The 22769-nt window shown below is 42.1% G+C and overlaps 1 protein-coding gene across 7 annotated transcripts in view; it reads left to right on the top strand.

Annotated features, from left to right (window-relative positions):
• The window catches only part of SACS (sacsin molecular chaperone), a 93193-nt gene that overhangs the window by 55444 nt on the left and 14980 nt on the right, over window positions 1-22769 (top strand). For 5 of the 7 annotated variants that reach the window (XM_028726326.2, XM_028726328.2, XM_028726327.2 and 2 more), the window contains 7 exons: window positions 9847-9997; window positions 11310-11397; window positions 11793-11878; window positions 12968-13079; window positions 13533-13679; window positions 14072-15554; window positions 16217-16308. In XM_028726326.2, coding sequence (XP_028582159.2) covers window positions 9847-9997; window positions 11310-11397; window positions 11793-11878; window positions 12968-13079; window positions 13533-13679; window positions 14072-15554; window positions 16217-16308 — 2159 coding nt within the window. Of the gene's footprint in view, window positions 1-7780; window positions 8302-9846; window positions 9998-11309; window positions 11398-11792; window positions 11879-12967; window positions 13080-13532; window positions 13680-14071; window positions 15555-16216; window positions 16309-22769 lie in introns of those variants that run through there. The other 2 variants (XM_028726324.2, XM_077927075.1) reach the window with 2 other exon arrangements.

The raw sequence follows: 22769 nt of genomic DNA, 5'->3' as shown, positions 1-22769 counted from the left end.
CAAATATTCAATTGTTTTCATACCACTGATGGGATGACACATTTCGTTTTCACATAACATGCATCAGAAATGATATCATTCCTGCTGCTGTTATTTTTGCATCATAAATAGCTCCATCCCTTTCACATTGCTGATCGCAGTAAACTTCCCCCCTGAATTTAATGCATGTAACGAAAATGGATAAATCAATATGTGGGTGGGGGGCAGTGGGGGGAAATAGCTGACCTTGGGTGAGCACAACCTTTGGAAAGCATTAGCTAGCTCCTTGGTTTTATAAAAGATTGATATAACATTAAAGTGCTTGTTTTATCTTATTTAAATATTTAGTGGGGGACTACTTAACTAGTTTTATGGTTTTATTTGGAAGGCTTTCAATGATAAAAGCTTTAGATCCATGTGCTGCTCACCCACCTTCTAAACTGACAACCAGAAAACAGGGTATACAGTGGTACCTCGGGATAAGAACTTAATTCGTTCTGGAGGTCTGTTCTTAACCTCAAACTGTACTTAACCTGAAGCACCACTTTAGCTAATGGGGTCTCCCGCTGCTGCCACACCGCTGGAGCACGATTTCTGTTCTCATCCTGAAGCAAAGTTCTTAACCTGAGGTAATATTTCTGGGTTAGTGGAGTCTGTAACCTGAAGCGTATGTAACCTGTAGTGTATGTAACCCGAGGTACCACTGTATCTGGAATTCAGAATGAATAGAAATTGCAATACATAAAACAATGTGAATGTTTTGTTACTGTCACAAGGTCAGAGAAAGGATATGTATACCTTGGATGTTTTGTTCTTCTTGGGACCAAATTGCATATTGCCCTGGACTTCTGTGGGCATATCTCCCAGCATTTTCTTTTTTAATAAATCAGAGGTGTAGTAGTCTGCCACTTTGAAAAGAATTGTTGTGCTTAACCTACATTTCTCCTCCTGGAGCGAAGAGTAGCAGGGAGGAGGGGGTGTTCATTCAGAAAATAGTGCCGGGGGGAAAGGGTCAAACATCTCCCCCAGCACAGCTTCTCTGATCAAACTGACATGGTTGCCTGTCATTTAAAAACAACAACAAATAGTCTAATTGAGGATCTCCCCCATAGCATGGTTTAGTCCTTGGTCACAGACTGAAATAGAAGCTGGCCACAGAGGTTGGAATTCATGGGACACAGATGTTGGAGCAAGGGGGAGGAATTGGGATCTGTGGAAAGATCTTTTCTCCCAGCCAATGGAAGGCCCTCCTCCTGCTTCAGGCCCACATGCTGTTTTCTGAATCTTCAGAGGTTCAGTCCTGGAATTGATGCATTGCATTTTTGTGATTCAACAGATCTATTGATAGTTCTCTTAGATCACAGGCATGTCCATGACACCCGTCCGTGAAGAATCTGCACAGGGGTAGTAAGTTTTGGCAGCTGCGAAAATGCTAGCTGCAATAATAAATCAATAGCCACTGTGAGATATTAAACAAGATATTGGCTCAAGCCCCAAGACAACTTTAAAAAAAACCACACCACACGAATGAATACCTGACTAGGGAAACCTTGAATTCTTATACTAATCCCATGTCAAACATGTAAAAGCGTTTCAGTTCTGAATGAGACTTCAGCTGTCATTTCTGCACTTGGGTTTGATTTCAGTGTCAATTTATTTATATATCACATTTTCCACAAATACATCTGTGCTAAAAGCAGTTCACATTAAAAAACAAAAAAATAGTCTGGTACAGTATAAGAATGCAATGTAATAAAAAGTATACTATCACTGTAACATCACAACAAAAGAATGATCAACAATTAAGAGTTTATTAATATACATCAAATTTTAAGTAAGCATAAAGTCAAATAAAAATATCCAGTGGCTTCACATACAAGAGTAACCCCAAAGCTGATGACATTGGCTCTTTCAAAAAAGCTGATTTCAAAAGCTGTTGGAAGACCCCCAAACTGTAGGTCCTGTAGCTCAGTGGTAGAGCACATATACAGTATTGCATGCAGGCAGTTTCAAAGTTCAATGCCCAGGCCGCACCTCCAGTTAAATGACTTAGCAGGTAATGTGAGAAACCTGTGTCTGAGAGGCTGGAGAGTTGTTGCCAGTCAGAGCAGCTTAGGTGGATAACCTCCTATGCAAAGGAAAAGTCTTCTATTAATACTTCACATTCGGAAGACCTTCATGCCACTTGATCTCAGAGACAAAACCATGGGGATGTTATATAAATTAACCATTCTAATGTAAGCTGTTACTGAGATATATTATTTACCCAGAACAAAATGGAAGCCAATCTGTTAACCTCTAAGATTGTTTTGGGAGGTAGTGCAGTAGTTGTTTTGATGTTTATCATAATTTTGTTTGTATTCTAGTAGCTTGTTGCTGTGTGTGCTTAAGTGTAGGCTATTTTCTGCAACTTGACATTTTATTGTGGTATGACAATTGCTTTGTAAGAGTTACACTGGTAAACAAGCTTCAACTACAAGTCAGAATAAATAAATAAATAAATAAATAAATAAATAAAGTAAGTTATAGTGTCCTGTGAATGTACTAGAAATGAAGGGCACCAGATTTTTTCTGCCTTCCCTGGAATCTAGGGCAGAAATGAGGAACCTGTGGTCCTCTCTGTATGTTATTGGACTCCAAATGCTGTCAGCCCCAGCCAGCATGGCCAATGGTCAGCAATGATGAGAGTGTAGTCTGACATATATACAATCATACCTGTGGTTGCGAATGTGATCTGTGCGGGAGGCACGTTCGCAACCCGCAGCGTTTGCAGCCTGAAGCGCTGCGTCTGCGCACGTGCGGGAGTGATTTGGCGCTTCTGCGCATGACGTCATTTTGCTCTTCTGCGCATGCGCAAGTGCCAAAACCCAGAAGTAACCCATTCCGGTACTTCTGGGTTCAGCATGGTCCACAACCCGAAAACGCGCAACCCGCAGCGTTCGTAACCCGAGGTGTGACTCTAATGCTTTAGCTGGGATTCCTGTATTGCAGGGGGTTGGACTAGATGACTCTTGGGATCCTTTCCAACTCTACAATTCTATGATCTGGAGGCCAAAGGGTCTCCATGAATCCCCCCCCCCCGCCCCGGATTTCTGATCCAAATTGTAGATAACCAAATCCTGTCTTCTCCAGGGCAATTCTATTTTTCAAACAATGTTCTAAGGAGAAGAAGTTTATATTGCTGTTTTATTGTTGATGATGAATGTGCACGCTGACCTACATATGCCGGGTAGGGTTGACTTGCTATGTGAATTGAGCATGCATCTAGGGACTGCCAAGATTGCTTGCATTGACAGCAAATGTTCTGAGTGATTATTTATTTAAAGTATTTTTACCGTGCTCTTCAGCTGAAAAGGCTCCCAGAGTGGCTTACACGAGGTGAATAACAAATACAGCAGCCCCACAAACAAGACATACAGTGGTACCTCGGGTTACATACGCTTCAGGTTACATACGCTTCAGGTTACAGACTGTGCTAACCCAGAAATAGTAACTTGGGTTAAGAACTTTGCTTCAGGATGAGAACAGAAATCTTGCCCTGGCGCGGCAGCGGCAGCAGGCAGCCCCATTAGCTAAAGTGGTGCTTCAGGTTAAGAACAGTTTCAGGTTAAGAACGGACCTCCGGAATGAATTAAGTACTTAACCGGAGGTACCACTATATAGGCAAGAGCATGGGAAGGCTAGAAACTGCCTTACACTGTGTTAAACCACTGGCTCATGCAGCTCAGTACTGTCTCCACTGGCTTCCAGTGGCTTTCCAGAGTTTGAATTTGGGGCTTTGAGCATGCCAGGCAGATGCTCTCTACTGAGCTATGGTCCTTCCCCTCTCTTGCTACCAATGGCTATCGGCGTTTGGTGCCTCTGAATCTAGAGGATGCATGTAGCCACTTCTATCACATATTGACCAGCCTGTAGGTACTTTGTGATTCAAATAGTAACTTAAATCATCATGAAAGTCTTCTGCTGCTATGAGTATGAAATTTAAAAATAGTGGCATTAAAAGCCATTAGAGAATTTGGTTTAGATATAAATGACTGAAATGTATGCACTTTTTATTGTAGTACAAAAAAAGTTCCATAATAGCAGGACATTGTTTCACATTTAAATGTGGTTGCTGAGTCATTGGCATTTTCCTGCCAGCACTGCAGAAGCAGCTGCAGTTTTAGGTCTCTTACTGCAGTAGATGTTTTGTTGCATTAGTAACCCCCAATTTATTTCCTAATGTTCACATTTATTCAGCCCCTGGATCTTCCCAATATGTTTATTTGCAGACATGTCCAGTAATACTTAAGATACAGTTGCAGATTATTGCAGTACATGGTTGATCTAAATAAGTACAAAACCCCCTAGTCATTAAGAATTTGCTAACGCCAACAAAAGGTCATTGGGCTCTTGGTTTTATGATAAAGCCCACAAAATTGCAGAGGACTCCACTCCCACAGTTCTAGGTTGTGATTCAAGTTAGTGATTCAAGATGTTTAATTTCCACAACAGTGGCCAGCACACTAAGTCTTAAAGGAGCAGGTCATTAAATGAGTATCTATAAATTAGGGTACCTTTGCATTTGAAATAGTTATTGGGAGGGGTGGGAGAATTCTTTCATCCATCCCTGTTGTATTTATGTATATTACTTCAGCCCTGGGTATGTGTACTTCTTGTACTTGGCATTTTCTCAACAGCAAGAACACAAATACTTTGTTTCATATTCTGTTCTTTATAAACACTTCTAAGTACTCCAAAATGTCTGAATACAAGCAATAATTGGGCTATCAAGTATCTTACTTTTGAACTAAAATACTGATCTGTTTACAAGTTTTCCAAATTGCTGAGACTTTAAATAGTTGCCAGTAAGAGGGATCTATGGCTGGCTCTTCTGGACCTACTCTGTTAACACTGCAAAATAATGCAACAGGGAGAAAAATCTTTGTATCCACCACTTGAAGGGCATGTGTGGTACTCCCGCATTGTGTAAAGAAAATCTGAGCTGTCAGCTCTAAAATCTGCCAGATAGGGAGGCGGGAACAGAGGCCCCCATCAGTTCAAGTACTCCCTCTCCCCCACCTATCCTCTCAATTCCATCTCAACCTTATTGAGCTGATAGGTGAGAGGAGAAAGGGGGATTCATAAGACACTGTGCACATGATTCCTGCTTTAATCAAGGACTTTGCACAGAAAATCATGGCATTCTTAGTATGGCACAGGAAATCAGTGGGTGAGCTAAGAAAACCCGTGGTTACTTACTCATTTTCCTCTGATTGGGTAGGTTGGTAGTTGGAGAGATTTGCTGTTCTCTGCTGAACATGGATCCAAGTGTGGAATGCTGTCCATTACAAACATGATACTAAACATATAAAATGCAGTGTAGAGCTGATTGATCTGATTTTTTGTAACCTATTTTTTATTCATTTGCATCTTTAAACTGCTTAACGTTGTTGCATTGAGTTATCTTTGCTTACATTAGAGCATATGACATGCAACAATTACCTAAAACAAAAACCAATAAGCACTCGGAAAAACGTTTCTGAATACTTTAACAAAGTTGTTTCGAAGAGTACACAGGTGGTAACCACTTTGCACGTGTCCTGTTGACACATGACTGCCGATGCATGGCTCCTTTTGAACCCAGAAGAGGAGAGAATGGAAGCGGAATGGGCTTATGTGTGCTCCACTGACATGCGCAGTGGTCAGGAATAGATCCCTCACACAAAATGGTTGCCGCCTGTATACCAAAATTATTACAATTTTTACAGATATTATGTATAGTAATGTGTACTGCTTAGGTGACCATAAGTAAAAGGTATTTTGGATAAGGTTTCCTTAGGTTGTGTGGGAGTATGGAAGAATGTTACTTTTGATTTTTGAAAATTTACCTTAAGTCCAGAGACATTAAAAAGGGTCTCCAATTCTATACTCAATAACCTTTCAGCATTAACTGGGTCTGATGTGCATAAAACAGTATCATCAGTATAGTATCCCAGAATGTATCCCCTTGCATTGTATTCAGCAGTTTTCTTAGTCCATTTTACACCCTTATAAAGACTGCCTATTAATTGATCTGACTGATAACCACTTTATAAAGCTTTCTATAAAGCATGAGCTTTACAACTGCTTTTATTCAAGACAACACTCAGATGCTTGGTCACTTGTGTTCATGTTAAATCCCATGGCAATTCATATGAATTAGTTTCTTTGTTCCATTCAGTGACTTGGACAAATTCCAGCTCAGGAAATCACATTCTACTTACTTTAATTCCCTTGGGGTTTCACTTAGATTAAAAAAAAAAAAAAGGCTTAAACTATTATTTGTGAGAAGGTAAAAACATCCACAACTTGTTTTTAATATTACAGTCTATTTTTTTGGGTGGGGATACACTAGAAAAGATTGGCCATTGAAATTACTCTTTCTTAGGTCAAAAAGGGAATGTTAGTAAAAAAAGGTGTTTTTACGTTTGCAAACATAGAAATGATGTATCAGTATTTCAAATTTTAAATGTTCCTTGAAAGACCTAATTGTATTTTCAAAATAAGATCCTGTATTTTGGATTAAGAATGCCTAACATTTTTCAAAAGCATGAGTGAAAGGATTATGTATTTATTTTGCAGTTACAGTATATGAATAGAATAAAATTGTGCATGCTTGCTCAGAAAGAGTGGTTTTAAGTATGGAATCAAGTGGTGGGAATTAATTAATGTGATGTGAACTTTGGCATGATATGCTGCAGTCAAGAGCCTGACCAAGGATGTGATTTTTGAAGAGTGAAAATTAATGTACTGTACTGTACATACCATTTGCTCCAGTAAGGATCAGTGCCCCTACCCTTTGACATGTTTTTAGTTTCAGAAGTGGTATTGACAGTTCGTAATTCATGATTATGTGTTTCTATACGGGGATATATGCACATGAGTGCAAAAAAGCACATTAAAGTTAACTTAAAATGGCTCATAAAGTATGTATGTATGCAATATAAAGATATTGCTGCCCCTTGTCTGAATTGTTTCAGAACTGTGCTCTTTCTAGGGCAGCACTTGCTAAGGATGCAGGTTGATACTGGGGCTTACTCACGAACATAGGTAGCTGCCTTTGAGCCCTCATACCAAGTCAAAAGACTGGGCCATCTAGCTTAGTATTGTCCACACTGACAGGCAGCACCTCTCCAGGATTTAAGACTGGGGTCTCTCCCAGCCCTATTTGGAGATGGCCAGGATTGAACCTGGGTCTTTCTGCATTCAAAGCAGATGCTCTGCCCCTGAGTTATGGCCCTTTCTCATATTTACTTCTGAGTAAACATGCTCAAGGTTTTGAAACTTGCACACTACTCCCACCACCAAATTATATCTGCAAAGATGTCTAGATACTGAACTGGAAAAAGAAATACTGTCCTTTTGTCAGTGGTAGTCCTGGGGAAAGTTGCTAGCAGGGCAATTTCCATGTACACCCTCATGAAAAGCAGGCTTTAAAAAAATGTTCCTGCTGCAATTAAGGAGCTCCCTGTGGCGACAGAGCATTTGTCTGACAGAGCAGAGGCGGAAGCCACTTTCTGAGAAGAGGGGTGCTTGCAGTAAGGAGGGTTCTGGAAGGGAAGAGCATCACCTTAGCATTCAGGTCTCTGGCTCAACCCTCGCTCGGCATCTCCCTAGTGGGGTCGGGAGAGACCTCTTGCCTCAAAACGCTGGAGTGCTACTGCCAGCCAGGGTCGACAACACGGGGCTACACGGACCAAAGGCCTGTGCTCTGTATGCGGCAGCTCCCTACGTTCCTAGCAGCGTCTGCGCGCGCATTTCCCGCCTTTGTTCACGGGGGACGAGCGCGGCAGAAGAGGGCGTGGGTCTGCTGCGCACACCGCGCCGCAGGGCGAGCGCTTCGTGAGGAGATTTCTCGCCACGGTTACTATTGTTTTGAACGAAGCGTCTGCGGCTCTGTCTGCGGGAACGGGGCTTTCGCTCTCATCCTGCGCTTGCCCTCCCCGCCCCTTCCTTCCACGCCGGCTTCCCACTCGACCCTCCTCAGCGGCGGCAGCACCCGCCAGCTTTTCCCTCCTCCCTTCCTTCGTCCCTCCCCTGCGGCGGAGAATCGCCTCGCGCCTCCCTCCGCCCACGGTTGCTGCCCGTCCTCCTCAGGGCAAGTCCCCACCCCTTCCCCATGTGCGGAACCGGCGTCGCCAGGAGGAGGAGGAGGCGGGCTGAGAGAGAGGCCTGGCAGGCGTCGCGGCTAACGGTCTTTTTCTAATCTGGCGGGCGCGAGCGGCGCCGCTTCGAGCTGCCTGTCACGGACCGAGCGGGCCTGGCTGGCGCGGAGGAGGAGGCGGCCGGGCGGCGGGGCATGTGAGTGAGGCCGGGCGGCGCGCGGGTTGTGCGCCTCGGGACGAGGGAGAAAGGGATGGGTCGGGGGTCGACTGGCTCCTTTCCGCCCCCTCGAGGCTCTTCCTGACCCTCTTTTTGCTCAGGAAGGAGTGGGACCTAGGATTGGGTTACACGTGTCGTGCAATGGGGGCGGGAAGCACACACCACACACACGGGTCCCGCGTGGTGCCTTGCAGTCTTGCATCTTGGTTTGTGTCATGAGCTTTCACGGGCCGCAGACGCGATGGATAGTGAATGTCGATCGTGTGCCTGCCTGCCTCCCTTTCTGCCTTGTTTATCCCGTGCAGAGTTGTGAGCATCCACACACACCTTACAACCCTCACTTTCCGTGTCTGCTTCGTGCAGCTGACGTTATTGGCAGTGGACCAAGAATGCTTCTGCTGCTATAAGTGTGTTAAACTTCTAGCCTGACACAGGACTCTTGCTGAGTATCCAATTCTTGGTTGGGCAGCAGGACAGGTTCCCCCTGCACTGGGTGCTGAGCATAAGGGGCATCACAGGGCATCGCAACTACAGTGGTACCTCGGGTTACATACGCTTCAGGTTACAGACTCCGCTAACCCAGAAATAGTACCTCGGGTTAAGAACTTTGCTTCAGGATGAGAACAGAAAGTTAGCTTAAATTAGCTAAAGTGGTGCTTCAGGTTAAGAATGTACCTCGGGAACGAATTAAGTACTTAACCCGAGGTACCACTGTATAATGTAGTGAATAGAGCAGAACAAGAGGTGAGAAGTAGGGTGGCGCCAAATTTTGGCCTCGCACAAGGCACTGCTGAAATTTGAAAGACCAGATTTTGCCCCTGGTGTATTGTGGTAGTGTAAGGGCCAGATAAATTCTTAAGAAGGAAACTTAAAGGTGATGACTATCATAATTATATAGGTTTTCATCAACTGACTTTTACTTAGAGTAGTCCCATTGAAATTAATATACCTAAGTTAATCATGGCCATTAATTTCTACTCATTACAAAAGTTAGTTGAAGGTAATCCACAACATATGACCATGATGTACCACTGTTAGAATACAGCCTTTGTGCTCTGTTTCCAAAAGTTTTCCTAAAACTGAAGAAGGTACAAAAACAGCTGCTAAAGTGATCAAGGGTTGGGGCACCTTTCCTGCAAAGAAAAACAAACACTTTTGGTGCTTTGGTAAACAGCTATGGAGTTCAGTGGCTGTAGGCTTCTGAACATAATTTAAGGAGCAGAATTTGTAACCCCTTTCTGATAATATTAGAGTCATTCAGTGAAATTGATTGAAAATAGGTTTATGACAGGTAGGAAGAGATACTTACTCACACAGTGCATAGAGTACTTTAATTACTACAGCATGTGATGAGGGCCGCTACCTTGGATGGTTTTAGTAGTTCATAGGTGTATCACCTATGAATATAAGAGGTTCTAATAAGGTTCTAATAAGAAAGGATGTCTAGCTCTGCTTGGCTTTGTATTGCTGTTTCCTTTTCCCATTCATTCAAATAAGATGCCCTCTCCTTTATTTTTGGTGTAGGACAGCCACAGTGACTGTGCTTCATGACTATGTGGGCTGCAGGACGTTTGAGGTGCCTTCTTCAGTGTCTGTGGCATCCATAAAAGAGTTAATTTATCCAGAGACGGGTTTTCCAGTAGCTGAGCAGTGTCTCTACCACAAGGGAAGAGAGGTAAGCTTCCTTAGTCTTCTGGAAAGCTTCCAGATACCCTTTTTGAAGTAGTCTTGAAATTGTTACTTTCCTTCTGAGAAATAAAGGAAAGCATTAATTGACAGATTAGCTAAATTATAAATTGTTGTATTAGTAAGGAGTATATTTTAATTATGTAAGGAGTATATTTTAATTATGGTTGATACTGACTGATTTCAACATATAATCCCCTAAAAACTTGAGCCCAACCTTCCTCCTTGTGTTTCATATTAATATATCATATTGGCTAGGAACATAGGAAAAGCTATTTTGTACTGAATCAGACCACTGGTCCATGTTGCTCAATACTGTCCACACTGACTAGCAGCAACGCCCCAGGGTTTCAGATAGGGGACATTCCCAGCCCTACTTGGACAAGCTGAGAATTAAACATTTGCATACATAGCAGATGCTGTGCCATTGAGCTATGAACCTTCCTCATATAGTCTTAAGAGACCTGGACATCAAGTCATTTGTTAGGGTAGTTTGTGATGCGCTGGTGGGTCTGGTCTCCTGCTCTTCCAGTGCAATAAGTAGGTCTTTACAATGAGCAGGGAAATGAGTTGGTGGTGTCCAGTGATGCTGCTTCATGTGTGCAGTAGACTTCTGTGTGCCTAATGGAACTGATCTCCTGTGCAGCCCTCTGTGCACCCTCAAAATCTGCTCCAGAATGTTGGGATATCTTCTGGAGCAGACTTGGGTGTGGGTGGGCATGGGGAGAGAAGAGGAAGAAGATGTCTTCTTGTGTGAGTGTAATGCTGCTTGCATAGTGTTAGATATAGCCAGGTATCTCCAGAAAACTTGTGATGGCTGGGGGAGAGTTATTCAAATCTTAAGGTGTATTGATTGAGGGCCCAGATTTTTAGAACTGTTGCTTTGGAGCTGGTGCTTCATATTTCAAGAAAGCATGTATTTGAATTTCTTTAAAAGTGTAGATGATATTTACAATAATGAGGATCTGCTCTGATTCAAATTATATGCAACTGTATTTCATATAAATAGATACAATTATATATTTTATTGAAGCAACTTACACTGATGAAGAAAGCTTTTTTTTTAAATGTAATATGTGGGAAGACAGCCCCATAGGCCAAATTAGGACCCTTACTGGGCCCAATTTGATCCAGAGGCCAGGAATTCACCATGCCTGATAAATATATCCTGATAAATATTTATGGCAGCACATGTGGTCACTTGTTGACTGGTTGTCTTCACAGGTTGAAGCAGTTTATATACTTTTGATACATTGCATACTCAAGAATGCACAACATTAAAAAAAACCTTTCCCTTTCAGTTATCAGACTGTGTTGAGGTTGGGGACCTTCAGACTTCTCAGAATCATGTATTTCTAAATCTTTTGTCAAAGGGCCTAAAAGGAGGAGGTATAGTAAATTACAATAAATCTTCCCTTTACCCTTGCATCTCTCATTTCTCCTCTTTTTTACTATTTTTCATCTCTGCATATATTCATTTTGAAAACAAATTACAAAAACAGATTTCTATCTAAAGGAACAAATTGCAGTGTTCATTCCTGTATGACTTAATTTATCTTATAGTGCGAATGATTTAAGACATACATTTTTCTTTCAAATATTTTCAGCAATTTTATCCTTTTCATCAGTTTATAGTGTTACATTCCTAGCCTGTAATCTATGAATTAACAATCTGCAATACAAACCTGAAACTAATAATTGCAATAGTGTCCTGAAGAGTAACAATTATGTGTCTTTTCTCCCTAAAACAAGTACATGACATTTTGCTTCTTCTGCGTTTCTAGGTCGTTTTGGACAAACAACTCCACCGCTTGTTGATTTCCTTAAAGATATTTTAAGAAGATATCCAGAAGGAGGACAGATTCTTAAGGTACAGTGTAACAACATATTTTAAAATAAGGAATTCAAGGAAATTAAAGTAAGGAAAACATTTTAAAGTAAGAAAAATAATACCTTGCTATAAATATGTTAATGAACAGTGCTTTGCACATTTTTAAATATGGAACTGGGGTACTGAATAACATTATTGGTTCTGTTTTTCCTCCTGGTTTAATGACAGAAAGAAATTAGAAACTTCCATTTGTTATTTTACAGTGCACCATGATTTCCCATTTCAACTGCTCATGGGAAACTATGGTTTGTCCAAACCATTGGGTTAGTTTTGTGTATGTGTGCCAACCAAGATATTAGACCATGATTTATTGACAGAAGCTGGAACTTGTAATGTCTTGCCCTCGTAAGTGAAGAACAGGGTAAGAAGAGTGGGATACTTGGAAGCCTGAGGCTTGCTTTTGCTTGGGTACATATTGAAAAACCATTGGTGTTTGTTGTATTTGAACTGTGCTTATAGTTTTGTTGACAAATTTTATATTTGTATATACAGTGGTACCTCGGGTTACAGACGCTTCAGGTTACAGACTCTGCTAACCCAGAAATAGTAGCGCAGGTTAAGAACTTTGCTTCAGGATGAGAACAGAAATCGTGCGGCAGCAGCAGCGGGAAGCCCCATTAGCTAAAGTGGGACCTCAGGTTAAGAACAGTTTCAGGTTAAGAACGGACCTCCGGAACGAATTAAGTTCTTAACCCGAGGTACCACTGTATATGGTAGTTTAAGGAGGTGTCACTATATAGGTTCCACATAAGATAAGAATCTCAGAATTTGAAATGCTGATAATTTACACAAAAAATATATGTTAACTATATATTGCCCTTAAGTATGCTTGACCAGCAAGGGAATAATGCCTTTAACAAAAAGTAATTGAAACATTTGGAACTTGAATGAGATATTAACGCTACCGTCTTCTGCTATGTTGTATTTTAGTCTATATTGCATCTAATCACTCCATCACAAGCAGAGGTGAATACAGTAGTCAAGTAGGATATCTGCTGATGTTATTTAATCCCATTTGTTAATCATTGCATGTTATTACATAGCTCTCAATATTTGTTTTGTTTTCAGGAATTGATTCAAAATGCAGAAGATGCTGGTGCCACAGAAGTTAAGTTTCTATATGATGAGACTCAGTATGGGACAGAGTCTCTGTGGTCTAAAGACATGGCACAATATCAGGGTAAGTTATCTTTTCCATATCTAATTTTCTTCCTGAATTATTAGTTTTCTTGTGGTGTAGTGATATACTGAGGAGCATAGCTAACTCTAAAACATTGCAGCTAGGCTTACATTTAACATTTGGCTTTCAAAAAGAGCTATTTGGTTAGTAATCCAGTTGTATCAGTTTGTGGCTCAAGATAATTGACTCTAGGCTTAAACTACCATTTAATCGATCTGTGCTGTTGCTAATTAGGTTTATCATGAAAATGAGTTAGAAACAAGTGTTTGGATCTTTAAAATATGTAAGACTAGTCCAAAATTATAGAATCAGTTGGGGTTAAAGTCAGTTTCCATTTGTATCAATATTCGTTATAGTCCTCAGTAATTTAATTCTAAATATCTAAATATATATGCTGTTTTCAAATGAGCCTATATTTTTACATTTGCCATCTCTCCCCCCCCCCCCCTTTAGGTCCTGCACTTTATGTGTTCAACAATGCAGTTTTTACCCCTGAAGACTGGCATGGAATTCAGGAGATAGCAAGAAGCAGAAAGAAAGATGATCCTCTTAAAGTTGGAAGATTTGGAATTGGTTTTAATTCAGTTTATCACATTACAGGTAGTTACAATGCATTTTTTATGCTGCAGCATTAATGTTGCATGGGGGGGGGGGGTGAACACCATCTGTGCATTCACTTAAGGTTTGCTCCAAGTTTAAAATTTGTTTATTCTAAGTATGAGCTTGTATTAAGGGAAGAAAAGTCTACCAAAAGTAGTTTCATTTAAAACATTTATTGGGTGCTTTGTAGAATTTTTGTCTCCTGAGCATTGGAGGAAGACTGTGGGTTTTGTGGTGTTTAATTTTCCTGTTTTTAGTAGTGGTTTCTTCTTTTCCTATTTAATTTAATGTATGTGTTCGATCGTTGTATATGTAATAATTGAAGGGATTTTAAGGCTTTTGTTGTAGACTTGTAAACAAGCTGTTCATACTTTTTTGCTTCTATTTTGTAGATGTTCCTAGTATATTCAGTGGTGACCAAATTGGAATGCTGGACCCTCATCAAACACTTTTTGGACCCCATGAATCAGGTCAATGTTGGAATCTAAAGGATGACATCAAAGAAATTAATGAGTTGACAGACCAGTTTAAGCCTTTTGTTGGTGTGTTTGGAAGCACTAAGGAAACCTTCAATACTGGTCATTTCCCTGGTACATTCTTTCGTTTCCCTCTTCGCCAGCAGCCTTCCCAGTTAAGTAGCAATCTGTACAACAAGGAAAAGGTTCTTGAATTATTTGAATCCTTCAGAGCGGATGCAGATACAGTACTCCTCTTCCTTAAAAGTGTGCAAGATGTCTCATTACACGTTAGAGAAGCTGATGGGACCGAGCGACTAATTTTTAGAGTCACTGCCAGTGAGAATAAAGCTCTAAAGCATGAAAGACCCAACTCTATCAAGATTCTGGGAAATGCAATAAGCCAATATTGTAAAGGTGTTCCGAGTAATAGTATAACATGTGTGACATACCACATAAACATAGTTTTAGAAGATGAGTGTGTTAAAGATGCACAGAAGACATCGTGGTTGGTATGTAACAGTGTTGGAGGACGAGGAATATGCAATGAATTGGACTCTTTGGCTGATGACTTGAAGTATATTCCGACTATTGGCATAGCAATGTCTTTATCAAGTGATGGAGAGGGAAAAGGAGCTGCAGCGCAGTTTTCAGGAAGAGCATTTTGTTTTCTTCCATTACCTCCTGGCGAGGAAAGTAAGACAGGACTTCCAGTTCACGTGAGTGGCTTTTTTGGCCTTACAGATAACAGAAGAAGTATCAAATGGCGAGAGCTGGATCAATGGCGAGATCCAGCAGCCCTGTGGAATGAGCTGCTTGTGGCCAATGTGGTCCCCAAAGCCTATGCAACCCTCGTATTGGAAGCAATTAAGCGAATGGAAACAGAAAAGAATTCAGATTTCCCACTGTCAGCTGAGAGAATTTATAGATTATGGCCACAAAAAAACAAAACTAAAGTTCACTGGCAGCCAATTATAGAACCTCTTTTGAATGAATTGTTCCAGAATGAAGTTATTTACTCCATCACTGATAACTGGATAAAGGTTGAGGAGGTATATTTTTCAGAAATGGATGAGAGTTTGGAATACACCCAAGCTGTGCTAAACTACCTCCAGGACTCGGGGAAAGAGGTTGCTAAGGTACCAGACAATATTGCTAATGCAGTTGACCTGATTGTTTCTACTACAAAACCTGTGAAAAAAGTGACTCCTGGTACAGTGCGGCAAGTATTAAGGCAATCTGGACACAAGGGACCAGCTGATGAAAAGCTTCATGTCTTAGATTTTGTGCTTAGTGATGGAAACTACAGTGAACTTATTGGACTGGAGCTTTTACCATTACAAAATGGGAATTTTATTTCATTTTCTTCATCTACATCAGATCAGGATGCAATTTACATAACTTCAGAAAGTTTCCCAAGGTATAACATGCATTTTGTAGCATATTTTATAATGGTGTAAGTTTTTTATTTAAATGTTACTCTGTATAGTTCACAGTATAACATATACAGTTCTATACAATGGAGTCATAGAACTGTGCATGTCTTCCTTTTGTGAGCTGGGAATGGAGGCTGTGGTTTGGCATTTGGCCACATACTCAGAAGCAGCACATCTTTATGACCATATTCCCATGCATGCTTAGTAAGCATCTTGTAATGTACTTGCCTACCCACTAGACAATACTAGAAAATCATGAATGCATTCCACTTGTCTATGGCTGGTGGCCAGGGATTGACTGTGGTATATGAGGGAAGGGTTTTAATTGTCTCCCCCCACCCCATCCCCATGCTGCAGTCTCAGTAGCAATTGCTTTCCCTCTCCAAGAGTTGCTATTCCTCCTAGGAGAGGTGTGACACAATGGTGTTTTTTGTGAGGTGTGTGGCCACAGTGGGGCTGTCTTGCCGCACAATCTTGGCTGAGGTATACCGTAATCATTTGCTTGGGAGGAAACATGGAGAGGATAAGAACTTATTATTCACTAAAAGTGTAATGACTAATAGTACTACATTTACAGTATTTGTGCCTTTGGAAAATGACACAAGTTATATGGATGATCAACACTCTCTTTTTAATGACATACTAGGTCCCTCTTCCCAGGTCTTGAAGGAAGATTACTTGCTGATGATCTGAAGCCACAAGTTCTGGGTGCTTTGAAAGATGCTGCCAAAAGCAGAGGTAAAATATGTTTATATGGCTTAACATGACATAAGTACAGTCCACTAAAACACATACACTGTAAGCTAATCAGGACACAAAACACTTAAGAATGGACATAAGTAAAGGCAAAAGGAATGAAATACAGTGGAACCTCAGGTTATGGTGGGGATCTGTTCCAGAGGCCTCGCCGCAACCTGAAAACGATGCATCCAACCCAAAGAGTTGTGTCTGCGCACGCACACGGCACGATTTAGCACTTCTGCACCTACGCGAACGGCGCAAACCCAGAAGTAACCTGTTCCAGTATTCCGGGTTTGTGCTGGTCACAAGCTGAGGGTGATGTAAGTCAGAGGCAACGTAACCTGAAGCTACACTGTAATTAAATTTTTTTTGAATGATCCATAATCATTTTATGTATCCATGAGAGTCAGGTTTATTACTGAATCAGAAAAAATGAAAATTTAGAAGCAAATATCCTTCTTGGAAAAAATATATCCATTGTGTACTACAGTTAGTATGTGCTGTTGTTCATGTTGATCAACATAGACAAAAAAAAAAAAAAAACATGTGTGAGACATTCTTCAGATTTAAAACTTTTGCTGGGAAGAACTGGCTCACTTTATGTCAATTCGTGGTACGGATCTTCAGTATGCAATATTGAGATTACAATATTGAAAAATAGCCACATCCTAGTGAGTGCTACCCTTATTTTTCTTGTGTTCTGTGTAGAAGTTAGCAAACTCTGACAAGAACTGTCTTTATTTATGCCTAGCTTTGCACAAAAACCTTCCAAAAGAAATAACAGATGCATTGATACAATAATGATGCAACATGCTGAATAAAAGTAGAACTGCAACAGAGATTTCGACAGTTGTTGCTATATACAAAAGGTCACTCATTCCTTTAGTATAACAGGAAAATTTTCATTCTGATTATTTGAAAGAAAATGGTTAATGTGCGTATGGAAGAATCCCTTTTATCCGAACAAAGCAGCCATTTCCTTATATAAAAGAATGGACAAATCACTGCAGTTACAGTTTGCTCTGGCACACATCATAGTTGCCATGTGTCATTATTATTATCATCTTCATTTCCTCCTTAAAATGCATTTCATTATATTTTAGCCCAACAGCTTCTCTGGGGATTTTCAGGTAGGACTGTTGTCTGAGTAACTGCTGAACAAAAGTCTAGCATTTGTGTGCGTTTGATTACTGGTTGTTCTGCTTGACTCATGTTCCAGAATGGTAATGGTTACAGCCCTGGTTCACTTGTGTTTTTTTCAGATTTTAATTACTTATACTAATACTGCTTAAGGACATATTGGAAAAATAAATTCTGTAAGGTTATAAGAAGAATATTTCTCAGGAAGCTGAAGAAACTTGTGAATGCTATACAATATGTGGTTCATACTTAGTTTTATACACAACAGTTTTCATTATGAGCAAATTTGAATTAGTAAAGTGTTCCACTATGAACTGCACATAGATTTATAAAAGCTTTGTAAAGATTGTGTGTATAAGTTGAGCTGATGCAAGAGGACATGTATCTTAATTAAAAATTATATTAAATTATATTGCAATTTATTCATAAAAGAGAAAGACAACAATAAACAGGACACCCAGATAAAAAGCAAAAAAGTTCCTATCTCACTTCCTGTGCCCTTCAAGTTCTCTAGAGAATTATTTCATAAAATTTATATGCCACACCTCTAATTTACAAAAAGACTAAAACTTAAAATTGTTTTAAAATACAATTTGAAACATGTATTTAAAATGTTCAAAAGATAATTAAAAATTACAGTAAGCTAAAGAGATTGAAATACATGGAAGTGCTCTATTTGTCTGGATAGGCTTGCCTGAACAAAAATGTTTTTAAGCAGTTATTAAAAGAGTACAATGAAGATTTCTGTCTGATCCCAGTACACAGGGAGTTCCAAAATGTAGGTGCTGCCACACTAAAATATTAATTTATCTTTTAAACAATTTTTATTGTTTTCAGAATGAACAAACAACATCTTCCTGCCTTCAAGAGTGCTACATCTTGCCAAACAAATACAATACAAATAATAAATAAAAACATACTCCCATAAGTCCCTGTGAGAAGTTGGTGGTCTGTATCCATGTTTTTTATGAAGTTCATATTAAATAAAATTGAACCAAGTTACAGAAAATCTGACTTTTTGTTGGTTCTTTGCTCACGTTACTTGTCTATCAGGTTTTTTCATGAGAATTAGCTTCCAGAACAAATATACCAATATGTGATTAAGGTAGGATCTACAGGTTTATGATTTAAAGATCTCCAAACTTTAGCAATGGTATAAAATATAAATTTCTTATGTGTGCAGAATGAATATAATGTGGCACATGTGGCAGTGCAAGTTTATGCTAGTTTAACACTTCAAGAGGAATCATGGTATTAATAATAAGAATAAGAATAATAGAATTTATATGCCTCCAATAACCGGAGGTCTCAGGGCAGTTCACAAAACAAAATCAAAATATAAAAGCACAAAAGCACAAAATATATAATCAAAATAAAAGCAACCCAATAACTCCCCCCAACCCCCCCCACCACATTTTAAAAGGGCATAGGATGTGCCAGTTTATCATGGCTGAATCATGTTATAATCCTAAGAAGTTGTAGCAGGAGATTCCATTCAAACCCCTCAGGTGGTCTCAGTAGTGTAAGAAATAAAATTATAAAATCTAGGATTACCTTTATTACAAATTCTTAGCATAGGGGAGAGCAGAAGAGTGACCGCTCTCCCCCTTAACCGGAGGGTGCCGTTTTTGTGCCCACATCCAGCACCCCCAATCCTCCAAGACTCCCGGCAGAGCGCTCCTGGTCCACCTCCGCTCGTCACAGCCCTTTGAGGTTCCCGCCAAACCTCAGTTCAAAATGATCCAGTTGCGACGGGCGGAGGCAGAGCCAAGAGAGAGCAAACCAAGAAAGAGTAGTCTTCACTCCGGTCCGCTCTTCGTGTACATAAGCGGGCAAAGCCTATTTGGGAGCTCTCAGTTGGCTCCAGAGCTTCACCCGCCCTATCCTCCCTTTATTTATGCTCTTTATTGCAGGTTCACTTCTTTACAGGTATGCGGGTGCTGCTACGGTGTTACGATGGTTGCTGTTAAAGGACCCGGAAGGAATTTTCCCTGCATTGGCAGGTTTCGCCTTCCCCGTAGCAAAACGCCCCCGTCATTCCCAGGGTTTCCCGTTAAAGGGGTTGTGTTGAGGGGAGTCACTGGCCATACACTGAAAGGTTGTCAGTGCACTCTCCTGTGTTGCGGTGAAATAGGGGGAGGGCTCTCGGGGTAAACATATGTCTTCCAGAGCCAACCCACTCCCCAGACAGATATGATAACCCTGATGTGCCTCAGATCCCTGGCTGGGGACTGGGAGGGATAAACGCCCAGTGCCTAAGCCAAAGTCTTCCTACATCTGAAAGTTTAAATAAAGTTGTGGCCAATTTTAATCCCATAACATGTTGCTAGAAGTCATTCATTCCACCTGGGTGGCTCCTGGGGTCGGGGGTTTCCGCCTGGGCACTCAATGGGATCTACCCACATATCTCTGAGTGATTTGCAGTGGATCAACAAGGATTCTGACTTGCAGTTGTTTAAAATGGCAATCAGGCTACCCCCCTTTCTAAATTAGGCTGTTGAGATAAAGAAATGTGGGGGAGGGAGGGATACTTTGTATGTGACAGGATTGTGAGCTCAGTTATGGTAATGCGTACAAATTCCTGAGTTTAGTATGTTTCTTAATTCTGAGTATGCTGCCCCACCTCCACGACTAATTTGCACCTTCCTCTGGTTGGTGGATCTTGGGGTTCTAGTAAAACAGATCTCATAAGCCTGAAGTCTGTTTGCCCCTGCCATAATTTATCTTACAGCAACTTCCAATATTTTTACATTTAAAACTCACCCATAAGTAGAGTTGTAGAAAGTAAATATGTAGAAGAAACAAATCTTCTGTAGAAAAGTCATTTCCTCTCTTCAGATCTTCCTTTTAGATTGCATAAGGAATGCAAAATAGCATGCAGGTGTGTAGTGATAAAATGAGTCAAATGAGTTTCTGGAAAGATGAGTTGTTTGCATATCTGTCTTTCTTTGCATGATTGGAATGATAGCTGCATGGTGGATACAACTTTTTTTTGTAAAAACAGGAGAAGAAATTCCACTGATCCATTGGGTGGAAAAGTAGTATTATTCTGTACATTGAGTGACTTTTTCAAATTGCAACCTGTAATACAGTATTAATTTCAGTCCTGATTTAAGAGGTAGAAATGTTGGATTTGTCTAGTATTGTCTGCATTTTGTGTGTGTTTCTTGTGCTGATCTGGACCAACCGTCAGTCTATACTTTAGGTGCTTGTTAACAGAGTGCAATATTATACATGATAATGGTTCTGTGATTGAACTACCTTTTTAGGTTTTTCAAATAGCAGGGGATCTAATATGGATTGGGACCACTGTGTTGGGAAGCGTTTTCAAAAATCATTTTCCCTTGTAGCATTTCCCAATGAAAAGTTTCCCACCCCAGCTGTTTTTTGCCCCATTAAGGACAACCTTTTGTGTACAGGCTGTGTTACAAGTAAGGTTTTCCTAACAGAACAAATAGCACTGGTGTCTTTTTTCTTTTTAATTTTCACCAGGAAATCAGCATGGATTGGAATAAATTTGAAACAGTGCTAAAATCAAATAAATCAGGGTGTTTCTCAAAGATCTATTGAATGATTGTTAAAAAAATTAAGAACACAGTTAACAATTGTATGCTGAAATAAAATAAATATATAAATAGTGACATCAAAGAGATCTGTGGCAATTTCTGTTTCAAAAGGGCTCCAATTTCTCAGTTGCTGTGAACTATTTTAAAATGGCAACTCAATGGTACTGGACTTTATTGAAAAGTAAAATGGCCAGTAAATCAAGAGAGGGAAAATGCTGGATTTGTCTGGAATTAATTTGATTTCTCCCATATGTGCTGGCAGTGTAAAAAAGCAAAGTCATATTGGTAAATGGTGATGGGAATGCTTAGAGCAGTGTTTCCCAACCGGTGTTCCACGGCACACCAGTGTGCCGCGAGCTGTTGCCTGGTGTGCCGCGAGCGAGTCCAAAAAAGGTTGGGAAACACTGGTTTCTCTTTCAAAAAGGAAACGTGGGTTAAAGCGGCGCCGCCGCCTCCCACTCACTTTCCTGCTCTGGCTTCCCTAACAGTTTTCCGAGTCGCGTCACTGGATCCAGCCCCCTTTTCCACATGTGACACGGGGCTGGAGGGAGGGAAAGAGGGCTTTACGTCGCGCACAAAGGCAGCCTCCTAGAAGCGCTCTGGGCCGGCGCCGTTTCGCCGAAGGCGCCGGAGGACCCCCGGAGGATAGAAATCCATCTATCCTGGAGTGGGGCTTACCTGGGCGCCCCCCAATATTTTAATCCATTTGGCACCCCTGCTGCCCCCCAACCGGAGGTCGCCCGCTCTCCACCGGAGGAGACGCTGGAGCGCCACGGTCCATCTGGATCAAGGCCCTCGGGCCCCGCTGCAGAGGAGGGGGTTCCCCTTCCCTTCCCCCGCGGGCGCCCCCTCGGCTCCCGCATCCCCCAGCGCGCCTGGACGCCGCCGCCACCGCCGCGCGCAGCCTCCCGGGGCTCGGAGGCTCTCCAGCAGCGGCAACATCTGGCGCTGCACCGCCTCCTGGGCCGGGCGGGCGCGGTCCCTGGACGCCGCCGGCGCCTCCCCTCGAGGGCTGCCGGTACCTGGCGCCCCCCATCCCCGGCCAGGCTGGGCGGCCGCAGCCGCGTAGCCTTCGCTTCCGCCGGTCGGAGTGCAAAGGGCGCTCGGGGAGGCGCTGCGAGCCGGCGCCGCCTTTTTATCCCGCCCCGTCGAGCCGGGGCCTCACGGAGGCTCCCAGCTCCGCGCCGGTCGCCCCTCCGCGCCCTCCCCTACCTGCCGGGCTGCTGGGAGAGGCGGCGGCGGGACGGCGCCCCGCGCCCCCCAAAGCGCCTTCCTTCCCGTCCCCGCCGTCCAGGCTCCCGGGGCGCACGGCGGGCTGGAAGGCAGCCTCCCTCTCCCGGAGCCGGAGCTGAGCCTCGCCGCCTCTCCAAATCGAGAACAAAGCCCGGGGGACAGGCGAGAGGGGGGCGCGGGACCCCCGACAGAACAATGGGGGGCCGGGGAGGGGAGGGGGCTTCCAAAGGATTAGGCAAATCCCGCGGGGATCGGAGGCCGGGATGTAGCTACAATGCAGCCACAGTTTTTATTTATTCCACATGTGACACGGGGCTGGAGGGAGGGAAAGAGGGCTTTACGTCGCGCACAAAGGCAGCCTCCTAGAAGTGCTCTGGGCCGGCGCCGTTTCGCCTGCCGGAGGACCCCCACCCTCAGCTCCTTCAGAAAGGAAGCCCCGCCCCTCGGCTCCCTACGCCGCCAGGCAGCTCAGCTGACTGACGAGGACGTTCTGCGGCGGCGGCCGCCGCACAACCACCG

This window comes from Podarcis muralis, chromosome 4 (genome assembly GCF_964188315.1).
Source record: "Podarcis muralis chromosome 4, rPodMur119.hap1.1, whole genome shotgun sequence".
Taxonomy (NCBI): Eukaryota; Metazoa; Chordata; class Lepidosauria; order Squamata; family Lacertidae; genus Podarcis; species Podarcis muralis.
This window is presented reverse-complemented; position numbering and strand designations above follow the sequence as displayed.